We start from the raw sequence: 12257 nt of genomic DNA, 5'->3' as shown, positions 1-12257 counted from the left end.
CTTAAGCAAGGAGTCAGGAGGGCTAGAAGGGGTCACGAAAAGTCATTGGCAAATAGGGTTAAGGAAAATCCCAAGGCTTTTTACACGTACATAAAAAGCAAGAGGGTAGCCAGGGAAAGGGTTGGCCCACTGAAGGATAGGCAAGGGAATCTATGTGTGGAGCCAGAGGAAATGGGCGAGATACTAAATGAATACTTTGCATCAGTATTCACCAAAGAGAAGAAATTGGTAGATGTTGAGTCTGGAGAAGGGTGTGTAGATAGCCTGGGTCACATTGAGATCCAAAAAGACGAGGTGTTGGGTGTCTTAAAAAATATTAAGGTAGATAAGTCCTCAGGGCCTGATGGGATCTACCCCAGAATACTGAAGTAGGCTGGAGAGGAAATTGCTGAGGCCTTGACAGAAATCTTTGGATCCTCACTGTCTTCAGGTGATGTCCCGGAGGACTGGAGAATAGCCAATGTTGTTCCTCTGTTTAAGAAGGGTAGCAAGGATAATCCAGGGAACTACAGGCCGGTGAGCCTTACTTCAGTGGTAGGGAAATTACTGGAGAAAATTCTTCGAGACAGGATCTATTCCCATTTGGAAGCAAATGGACGTATTAGTGAGAGGCAGCATGGTTTTGTGAAGGGGAGGTCGTGTCTCACTAACTTGATAGAGTTTTTCAAGGAGGTCACTAAGATGATTGATGCAGGTAGGGCAGTGGATGTTGTCTATATGGACTTCAGTAAGGCCTTTGACAAGGTCCCTCATGGTAGACTAGTACAAAAGGTGAAGTCACACGGGATCAGGGGTGAGCTGGCAAGGTGGATACAGAACTGGCTAGGTCATAGAAGGCAGAGAGTAGCAATGGAAGGATGCTTTTCTAATTGGAGGGCTGTGACCAGTAGTGTTCCACAGGGATCAGTGCTGGGACCGTTGCTGCTTGTAGTATATATAAATGATTTGGAGGAAAATGTAACTGGTCTGATTAGTAAGTTTGCGGACGACACAAAGGTTGGTGGAATTGCGGATAGCGATGTGGACTGTCAGAGGATACAGCAGGATTTAGATTGTTTGGAGACTTGGGCGGAGAGATGGCAGATGGAGTTTAATCCGGACAAATGTGAGGTAATGCATTTTGGAAGGTCTAATGCAGGTAGGGAACATACAGTGAATGGTAGAACCCTCAAGAGTATTGAAAGTCAAAGAGATCTAGGAGTACAGGTCCACAGGTCACTGAAAGGGGCAACACAGGTGGAGAAGGTAGTTAGGAAGGCATACGGCATGCTTGTCTTCATTGGCCGGGGCATTGAGTATAAGAATTGGCAAGTCATGTTGCAGCTGTATAGAATCTTAGTTATGCCACACTTGGAGTATAGTGTTCAATTCTGGTCGTCACACTACCAGAAGGATGTGGAGGCTTTAGAGAGGGTGCAGAATAGATTTACCAGAATGTTGCCTGATATGGAGGGCATTGGCTATGAGGAGCGGTTGAATAAACTCGGTTTGTTCTCACTGGAACGAAGGAGGTTGAGGGACGACCTGATAGAGGTCAACAAAATTATGAGGGGCATAGACAGAGTGGATAGTCAGAGGCTTTTCCTCCGGGCAGAGGGGTCAATTACTAGGGGGCATAGGTTTAAGGTGAGGGGGCAAGGTTTAGAGTAGATGTACGAGGCAAGTTTTTTACGCAGAGGGTAGTGGGTGCCTGGAACTCGCTACCGGAGGAGGTGGTGGAAGCAGGGACGATGGGAATAGAGGGATACAGACCCAGGAAGTGTAGAAGATTGTAGTTTAGTCGGGCAGCATGGTCGGCACGGGCTTGGAGGGCCGAAGGGCCTGTTCTTGTGCTGTACATTTCTTTGTTCTTTGATGTTGTTGTTCTCTTTGTGCTATTGCATCATTTGCATATCATGATGTGGAGGTGCCGGCGTTGGACTGGGGTGAGCACAGTACGAAGTCTTACAACACCAGGTTAAAGTCCAACAGGTTTGTTTCGATGTCACTAGCTTTCAGAGCGCTGCTCCTTCCTCCGGTGAATGAAGAGGTATGTTCCAGAAACACATATATAGACAAATTCAAAGATGCCAAACAATGCTAGGAATGCGACCATTAGCAGGTGATTAAATTTTTACAGATCCAGAGATGGGGTAACCCCAGGTTAAAGAGGTGTGAATTGTATCAAGCCAGGACAGTTGGTAGGATTTCGCAGGCCAGATGGTGGGGGATGAATGTAATGCGACATGAATCCCAGGTCCCGGTTGAGGCCGCACTCATGTGTGCGGAACTTGGCTATAAGTTTCTGCTCGGCGATTCTGCGTTGTCGCGCGTCCTGAAGGCCGCCTTGGAGAACGCTTACCCGGAGATCAGAGGCTGAATGCCCTTGACTGCTGAAGTGTTCCCCGACTGGAAGGGAACATTCCTGCCTGGTGATTGTTGCACGATGGCCGTTCATTCGTTGTCGCAGCGTCTGCATGGTCTCGCCAATGTACCACGCTTCGGGACATCATTTCCCGCAGCGTATGAGGTAGACAACGTTGGCCGAGTCGCACGAGTATGTACCGCGTACCTGGTGGGTGGTGTTCTCACGTGTAATAGTGGTATCCATGTCGATGATCTGGCACGTCTTGCAGAGATTGCCATGGCAGGGTTGTGTGGTGTTGTGGTCACTGTTCTGAAGACTGGGTAGTTTTTTTTTTTTAAATAATATTTTATTGAAAATTTTTGGTCAACCAACACAGTACATTGTGCATCCTTTACACAACATTGTAACAATACAGATAATAATGACCTTTTTAAATTTAAACAAAAACAACAACAAATAAATAAATATTAAATAACAAAAAATAAAAACTAGCCCTAATTGGCAACTGCCTTGTCTCAGGCCACCCCCCATCCCTCCCCCCCCCCCCCCCCCCCCCCCCCAAAGTCCTGGGCCGCTGCTGCTGCCTTCTTTGTTCTCCCCCATCTATCTTTCCGCAAGATATTCGACGAACGGTTGCCACCGCCTAGTAAACCCTTGAGCCGACCCCCTTAGGACGAACTTAATCCGCTCTAACTTTATGAACCCCGCCATATCATTTATCCAGGTCTCCACCCCCGGGGGCTTGGCTTCTTTCCACATTAGCAGTATTCTGCGCCGGGCTACTAGGGACGCAAAGGCCAAAACATCGGCCTCTTTCGCCTCCTGCACTCCCGGCTCTTGTGCAACCCCAAATATAGCCAACCCCCAGCTTGGTTCGACCCGGACTCCTGCTACTTTCGAAAGCACCTTTGTCACCCCCATCCAAAACCCCTGTAGTGCCGGGCATGACCAAAACATATGGGTATGATTCGCTGGGCTTCTCGAGCACCTCGCACACCTATCCTCCACCCCAAAAAATTTACTGAGCCGTGTTCCAGTCATATGTGCCCTGTGTAATACCTTAAACTGAATCAGGCTTAGCCTGGCGCACGAGGACGACGAGTTTACCCTGTTTAGGGCATCTGCCCACATCCCCTCCTCAATCTCCTCCCCTAGCTCTTCTTCCCATTTCCCTTTTAGTTCGTCCATCATAGTCTCCCCTTCGTCTCTCATTTCCCTATATATATATCCGACACCTTACCGTCCCCCACCCATTTCTTTGAGATGACTCTGTCCTGCACCTCTTGTGCAGCTGCGGGAATTCCCTCACCTGTTGCCTCGCAAAAGCCCTCAATTGCATGTACCTGAATGCATTCCCTTGGGGCAACCCATATTTCTCGGTCAGCGCTCCCAGACTCGCAAACTTCCCATCCACAAATAGATCTTTCAATTGCGTTATACCTGCTCTTTGCCACATTCCATATCCCCCATCCATTCCCCCCGGGGCAAACCTATGGTTGTTTCTTATCGGGGACCCCCCCAGTGCTCCGGTCTTTCCCCTATGTCGTCTCCACTGTCCCCAAATCTTCAGTGTAGCTACCACCACCGGACTCGTGGTATAGTTCCTTGGTGAGAACGGCAATGGGGCTGTCACCATAGCCTGCAGGCTGGTCCCCCTACAGGACGCCCTCTCTAATCTCTTCCACGCCGCTCCTTCCTCCTCTCCCATCCACTTACTCACCATTGAAATATTAGCGGCCCAATAATACTCACTTAGGCTCGGTAGTGCCAGCCCCCCCCTATCCCTACTACGCTGTAAGAATCCCTTCCTCACTCTCGGAGTCTTCCCGGCCCAAACAAAACCCATGATACTCTTTTCTATCCTTTTGAAAAAAGCCTTCGTGATCACCACCGGGAGACACTGAAACACAAAAAGGAATCTCGGGAGGACCACCATCTTAACCGCCTGCACCCTCCCTGCCATTGACAATGCTACCATATCCCATCTCTTGAAATCTTCCTCCATCTGTTCCACCAACCGCGTCAAATTTAGCCTGTGCAATGTGCCCCAATTCTTAGCTATCTGGATCCCCAGGTAACGAAAGTCTCTTGTTACCTTCCTCAACGGTAGGTCTTCTATTTCTCTACTCTGCTCCCCTGGATGCACCACAAACAGCTCACTCTTCCCCATGTTCAATTTATACCCTGAAAAATCCCCAAACTCCCCAAGTATCCGCATTATTTCTGGCATCCCCTCCGCTGGATCCGCCACATATAGTAGCAGATCATCCGCATATAAAGATACCCGGTGTTCTTCTCCTCCCCTAAGTATTCCCCTCCATCCCTTGGAACCTCTCAGCGCTATCGCCAGGGGCTCAATCGCCAGTGCAAACAGTAATGGGGACAGAGGACATCCCTGCCTTGTCCCTCTATGGAGCCGAAAATATGCCGATCCCCGTCCATTCGTGACCACACTCGCCACTGGGGCCCTATACAACAGCTGCACCCATCTAACATACCCCTCTCCAAACCCAAATCTCCTCAACACCTCCCACAGATAATCCCACTCCACTCTATCAAATGCTTTCTCGGCATCCATCGCCACTACTATCTCCGTTTCACCCTCTGGTGGGGCCATCATCATTACCCCTAACAACCTCCGTATGTTCGTGTTCAGCTGTCTCCCCTTCACAAACCCAGTTTGGTCCTCATGAACCACCCCCGGGACACATTCCTCTATTCTCATTGCCATTACCTTGGCCAAGACCTTGGCATCTACATTGAGGAGGGAGATTGGTCTGTAGGACCCGCATTGTAGCGGATCCTTTTCCTTCTTTAAAAGAAGCGATATCGTTGCTTCTGACATAGTCGGGGGCAGTTGTCCCCTTTCCTTTGCCTCGTTGAAGGTCCTCGTCAGTAGCGGGGCGAGCAAGTCCAAATATTTTCTGTAAAATTCAACTGGGAATCCGTCCGGTCCCGGGGCCTTTCCCGTCTGCATGTTCCTAATTCCTTTCACCACTTCCTGTACCGTGATCTGTGCTCCCAATCCCATCCTATCCTGCTCTTCCACCTTGGGAATTTCCAGCCGATCCAAAAACTCCATCATTCTCTCCCTCCCATCCGGGGGTTGAGCTTCATACAATTTTTTATAAAATGTCTTAAACACTTCATTCACTCTCTCCGCTCCCCGCTCCGTCTCTCCATCTTCGTCTCTCACCCCCCCTATTTCCCTCGCTGCTCCCCTTTTCCTCAATTGGTGTGCCAGCAATCTGCTCGCCTTCTCTCCATATTCATACTGTACACCCTGCGCCTTCCTCCATTGTGCCTCTGCAGTGCCTGTGGTCAGCAAGTCAAATTCCACATGCAGCCTTTGCCTTTCCCTATACAGTCCCTCCTCCGGTGCTTCCGCATACTGTCTGTCCACCCTCAAAAGTTCTTGCAACAACCGCTCCCGTTCCTTACTCTCCTGCTTCCCTTTATGTGTCCTTATTGATATCAGCTCCCCCCTAACCACCGCCTTCAACGCCTCCCAGACCACTCCCACCTGAACCTCCCCATTGTCATTGAGTTCCAAGTACTTTTCAATGCATCCCCTCACCCTTAAGCACACCCCCTCATCCGCCATTAGTCCCATGTCCATTCTCCAGGGTGGACGCCCTCTTGTTTCCTCCCCTATCTCCAAGTCTACCCAGTGTGGGGCATGATCCGAAATGGCTATAGCTGTATATTCCGTTCCCCTCACCCTCGGGATCAATGCCCTACCCAACACAAAAAAGTCTATGCGTGAATAGACTTTATGGACATAGGAGAAAAACGAGAACTCCTTACTCCTAGGTCTACTGAATCTCCACGGGTCCACCCCTCCCATCTGCTCCATAAAATCCTTGAGCACCTTGGCTGCTGCCGGCCTCCTACCAGTCCTGGACTTCGACCTATCCAGCCTTGGTTCCAACACCGTGTTAAAGTCTCCCCCCATTATCAGCTTTCCGGTCTCTAGGTCTGGGATGCGTCCTAGCATTCGCCTCATAAAATTGGCATCGTCCCAATTCGGGGCATACACGTTTACCAACACCACCATCTCTCCCTGTAATTTGCCACTCACCATCACGTATCTGCCCCCGTTATCCGCCACTATAGTCTTTGCCTCGAACATTACCCGCTTCCCCACTAATATAGCCACCCCCCTGTTTTTCGCATCCAGCCCCGAATGGAACACCTGCCCTACCCATCCTTTGCGCAACCTAACCTGATCTATCAGTTTCAGGTGCGTTTCCTGTAACATGACCACATCTGCTTTAAGTTTCTTAAGGTGTGCGAGTACTCGTGCCCTCTTTATCGGCCCGTTAAGCCCCCTCACGTTCCACGTGATCAGCCGAGTTGGGGGGCTTCCCACCCCCCCCCCCCCTTGCCGGTTAGCCATCATCTTTTTCCAGCTTCTCGCCCAGTTCCCACGCGGCTGTATTTCTCCCAGACGGTGCCCCCCCGCCCATCCTTTCCCGTACCCACTCCCCCCTTTCCCCAGCAGCAGCAACCCAGTAATTCCCCCCCCCCCCCCCCCCCCCCCCCCCCCCGCTAGACCCCCCGCTAGCGTAATTACTCCCCCCATGTTGCTCCCAGAAGTCAGCAAACTCTGGCTGACCTCGGCTTCCCCCCGTGATCACGGCTCGCCCCGTGCGGCGCCCCCTCCTTCCTGCTTCTCTATTCCCGCCATAATTATCATAGCGCGGGAACCAAGCCCGCGCCTCTCCCTCGGCCCCGCCTCCCATGGCCAACGCCCCATCTCCTCTCCCTCCCCACCTCCCCCCATCACCACCTGTGGGAGAAAGAAAAGTTACCATACCGCAGGATTAATCATACAATCCCTCTTCGCCCCCCCCCCACTCGTCCCACCACTTTGTCCAAACGTTCATTTTCGTAGTCCAATCATTCCAATTTTTCTTCTACAATAAAAGTCCACGCTTCATCCGCCGTCTCAAAGTAGTGGTGCCTCCCTTGATATGTGACCCACAGTCTTGCCGGTTGCAGCATTCCAAACTTTATCTTTTTTTTGTGAAGTACCGCTTTGGCCCGATTAAAGCTCGCCCTCCTTCTCGCCACCTCCGCACTCCAATCTTGATAGACGCGGATCACCGCGTTCTCCCATTTACTACACCGAGTTTTCTTCGCCCATCTAAGGACCATTTCTCTATCCTTAAAACGGAGAAATCTCACCACTATGGCTCTGGGAGCTTCTCCTGCTCTCGATCCTCGCACCATAACTCGGTATGCTCCCTCCACCTCCAACGGACCCGTCGGGGCCTCCACTCCCATTAACGAGTGCAGCATCGTGCTCACATATGCCCCGACGTCCGCCCCCTCCACACCTTCAGGAAGGCCAAGAATCCTCAAGTTGTTCCTCCTTGCGTTATTTTCCAGTGCCTCCAACCTCTCCACAGATCGTTTCTGGTGTGCCTCCTGTATCTCCGACTTCACCACTAGGCCCTGTATGTCGTTTTCATTCTCTGCTGCTTTCGCCTTCACGACCCGAAGCTCCTGCTCCTGGGTCTTTTGTTCCTCTTTCAGCCCTTCAATCGCCTGTAATATCGGGGCCAACAACTCTTTCTTCATTTCCTTTTTTATCTCCTCCACGCAGCGTTTCAAAAACTCTTGTTGTTCAGGGCCCCATATGAAACTGCCACCTTCCGACGCCATCTTGGTTTCTGCTTGCCTTCCTTGCCGTTGTTCCAAAGGATCCACTGCAATCCGGCCACTTTCCTCTCCTTTTTCCATCCGTGTCCAGGTGGAACACCCTTCTGGTTTACCGCACGGTGTTTTCAGCCGTTAAAATTGCCGTTGGGGCTCCTATCAAGAGCCCAAAAGTCCGTTTCACAGGGAGCTGCCGAAACGTGCGACTCAGCTGGTCATCGCCGCACCCGGAAGTGAAGACTGGGTAGTTTGCTGCAAACAATGGTTCGTTTGAGGTTGCGCGGTTGTTTGAAGGCAAGTAGTGGGGGTGTGGGGATGACCTTGGCAAGATGTTCATCGTCATCAATGACGTGTTGAAGGCTGTGAAGAAGATGACGTAGTTTCTCCGCTCCGGGGAAGTACTGGACGACGAAGGGTATTCTGTCGGTTGTGTCCCATGTTTGTCTTCTGAGGAGGTCGGTGCGGTTTTTCGCTGTGGCGCGTTGGAACTGTCGCTCGATGAGTCGAGTGCCATATCCCGTTCGTACGAGGGCATCTTTCAACGTCTGTAGATGTCTGTTACGCTCCTCCTCGTCTACATTTGCATATCGACATTGTTGCTTAAAACTAAGGGAAATATTAAAACCGGTGCTTCAGAATGCTGGAAATTGACTGTGCTTGCTGGGTGATTCCAAACTCTTGAGACATAGTATTACAGTGATTTATTTCTCTCCCCCCCCCCCCCCCCACCTCCAACCTACCCTGCCCCCCTTTTTTGAATGATGTATCCTTTGCTGAGGTTAAACTACTCTCCAAAGGTTAAGGGACGCTAGCCTTAAAGTCCGTAATTGCCAACACTTGTATCCTTTGCGCAAGCTGGTCTTGGAAGTCCCTCCTCCAATTGCGATCCTACTTTGTTGGCCTGTTATCGTGTGCGAAGAATAACTGACCGATGAAAAACATTGGGGCAAATAAGTGGTGTCTGCACGTCGCTATAATGGCTGGAATGCGCTGCTTGAGCATTGGGTGTGTACAACCTAGCACGCGCAGTTCTTCGTGTGTATTATTGTGTAGCTGAGAGTGAGTGACTGGGTTTTAATGTTCAAAATCCAGAACTGGAGTTTTTGAGTTGCATGTGCAAATAAATAACATTTGGGCATGATAGGAGAGAGTGAAATGATCTTTAGTATCTGTTTGACAGTAATGGTTACAACCAAATGTTGCTAAAAGTGATTGGTACAAATTACAACTGTACAACTCCCACTGTCCAACTACTTTGCCAATGGCTCAAATGATTCAATTCCTATCAGCCTAGCATCTGAAAGAATAAAGGTGCAACATGCTGAATGCATTTCTCTGTGCCTGACTCGACAGCAGGATAATAGGAGCCTGACCATTGTGAATCTTTTGTAGGCTGAGCCTTTTTCAGCTGACAAAACAGCTGGGCAGAAAGTTATTTAATGAAGAAACGTGTGCTAATGCGCTCTGCATTGCTGGTGTTTTCTTTCCCCTGTGCCATAAGGCGACGTTTGAGAAAAAAGGTTTTTAATCTATTTACTCCGGAATATGCTTTGGGATTTGCCAAACTAAATTATGACGGCAGGTTGCATAAACTAGATCTGTGTTCCATTGAGCGCAGAAGATTTAATTGAGCTGTTTAAAATGAGTTAATAGGATAGGGAGAGAGAGAGATTATTTCCTCTGGCGAAGAAACTCCAGGACAAAGGGGCATAACCTTAAAATCAGTGCTGGCTGTTCAGGGATGGTGGCACGAAGCAGTACTTCACACACCAGATTGTAACTTCAGATATTTCTAACTCCTTCACATCATTGGTGTAATAAAACATATTTGGAGTTTAGAAGGATGAGGGAAGATCTTACTGAAACGTACAGGATACTGCGATGCCTGGATAGAGTGGACGTGGAGAGGATGTTTCCATTTGTAGGAAAAGCTAGAACTAGAGGACACCATCTCAGACTAAAGGGACGATCCTTTGAAACCGAGATGAGGAGGAATTTTTTCAGCCAAAGGGTGGTGAATCTGTGGAATTCTTTGCTGCAGAAGACTGTGGAGGCCAAATCACTGAGTGTCTTTAAGACAGAGATAGATAGGTTCTTGACTAATAAGGGGATCAGGGGTTATTGGGAGAAGGCAGGAGAATGGGGATGAGAAAAATATCAGCCATGATTGAGTGGCGGAGCAGACTCGATGGGCTGAGTGGCCTAATCCTGCTCCTATGTCTTATGGTCTTCTACTCCATTCAGCTGCTGGGAGTGCGAACATTTATATTCTAGCCCCTCTAACCTAACAAAACAATGGTTTCTCTGTTGCCTCTCCAGGAAGTGGGCAGTCGACTGAGACCCTTGACCACCGAAGGCATATCGTTTACTTCAGCATACTCCAGATATGCTATTCCTTCAGCTTCGGTTATAGGCTCGAACAAAGGTAATGTAAAATTATATCCGCAATAATTTTTTTTTTTAGTTCCTTAGTTGACTAAATTTCCCATAACTCTGGTCGTAATTTGCACCTGAAAGTAGTTATTGGTGTGGTAATTTTATTCACACAGGAACATTATATCCTGAAATCATTTGCAAACCAAATAGAAGTAAAAAGAAACTCCAGTAGTAAGGCAGAATATTAAACCAATTGGTTCTTGCAATGAATCCTTCGGGAAGCTGGCACCAGACATTACTGTGGTCCAACAGATCTTGCTTCTCAACTCTTTGCAGCTCCCTTTTTGGTTGGAAGAATTGGGGTTTCCAAATCAGTCTTGTGTCTGACCACGTCTAATGGTGCTTTTAGAGTTGGCTGATTTTTAAAAATGTTTTAAAAAAACCAAAAAGTCAGATGGGGCCCTTGGCTAAACGTCAGTGCAGCTCTCCCTCAGTACGACACTGAAGTGTCAGCCTAGAAGTCTACAATGGGGCTTGATCCTGCAAACCTCTGTCTTGGCCGAGTGTATTATCAACGTGAGTCACAGCTGAGGCCAGTCTGTGGTTGGATTAACAAACAATACTTACTTTAATTTTCAAAAAACATGCACGTAAAGTAATGACAATTTAGCAGACGAGTCATTTTATACTTGAGGATTCTGCAAATACAGAACTTGTTGAAATCAAAGAATTTGAATCGGAGACCCTCTCGTCGTAAAGGCAACATTTAGTTACAGCACCTCAAAGTGCTTGATGGTAAATATTTTTTTCTTCCAGAAATAGCAATGGTCCAACAGATGGTGTACGGTTGAGAGCATGTACTTTTTAAATAGGCCATGCAACCCCTTGAGCCTGTTACAAATTCCGCTCTGCTGCTATGCCAGAGTTTTGAGAGCTTCCCACTAGACCATATAATCCATGATTGACTAGTTAATTGAGACACCCTGGAACAAAACTCTACAAATGCCTAATATATTAGACATCACACTTGAGAGCATTCTTAATTTGAGCTTGCAAGCAAAGAGATGTCAAACACCCACTCATTGCAAAATCAGAACTCTGGATCAGACACACGGAACAGCACAAAGCAGGATTTAACGAGGGGAAATAACCACTCGAGCCGAGTTCTGATTGCTGCTCTTCTGCATTGCTGAACCTGTTGTAGCTGCTACAAGATGTCTTGAAAGAGGTTAAGTCATTAACTTTGAGCACTGGACAAAACTGCATGCCTCCCAAGCCAGCATGCTGCCACCACGCACGTTGAAGGGAAGTGAAATTTGTGAATATTTTCCCCTCCTTTTGTGAGTAAACTTTCATTTATGCAGCACCTCAAACATAGAAAAATATCTCGAGTGCTTCACAGGGGGACATTATCAAACAAAATTTGACAGCGAGCCACTTTGAGATATTACGACGTGTGAACTAAAGCTTGATTAAGCCAGCTGGTTTTAGGGTAGAGGGAGAGAAGAGTTTAGGAAAAGACTTCCAGAGCTTGTGGCCCAGGCAGCTGAAGGCATAGCAGCCAATGGTGAAGTGATGAAAATCAGATTGTGTGTAAAGCAGAATTGGAAGAGCATAGAGATCTCCAAGCATCATAAGGCTGGAGGAAGTTGCAAAGAAAGGGAAGAGGGAGGCCAATGAGGAATTTGAAAACCAGGATGAAAATTTTAAAATTGATAGCAAAATCAAAAGGAAATTCACCCTGAGCAAAACTAGTTACTTGAAGGAGCTTTATTGATGCAGTCTTCTGTAATAATGTTGAGGATGGCAAAGGGCTTCATTTGTGAATAACGAGACTTTTCTTGCGAAAAATACAGAGAAGGGTGTTGCT

General features: G+C 48.3%; 1 protein-coding gene across 1 annotated transcript in view; it reads left to right on the top strand.

Moving 5' to 3' along the window:
• Nucleotides 1–12257, top strand: part of LOC140403992 (protein phosphatase 1 regulatory subunit 12C-like) — a 116656-nt gene that overhangs the window by 73448 nt on the left and 30951 nt on the right. The window contains exon 15 of the mRNA XM_072492311.1: nucleotides 10331–10436. Coding sequence (XP_072348412.1) covers nucleotides 10331–10436 — 106 coding nt within the window. The remainder of the gene's footprint in view (nucleotides 1–10330; nucleotides 10437–12257) is intronic.

The sequence above is a fragment of the Scyliorhinus torazame genome, chromosome 29 (genome assembly GCF_047496885.1).
Source record: "Scyliorhinus torazame isolate Kashiwa2021f chromosome 29, sScyTor2.1, whole genome shotgun sequence".
In the NCBI taxonomy this organism is placed as follows: domain Eukaryota; kingdom Metazoa; phylum Chordata; class Chondrichthyes; order Carcharhiniformes; family Scyliorhinidae; genus Scyliorhinus; species Scyliorhinus torazame.
The sequence above is the reverse complement of the archived record's forward strand: the minus strand, read 5'-3'. Positions and strand labels throughout refer to the sequence as shown.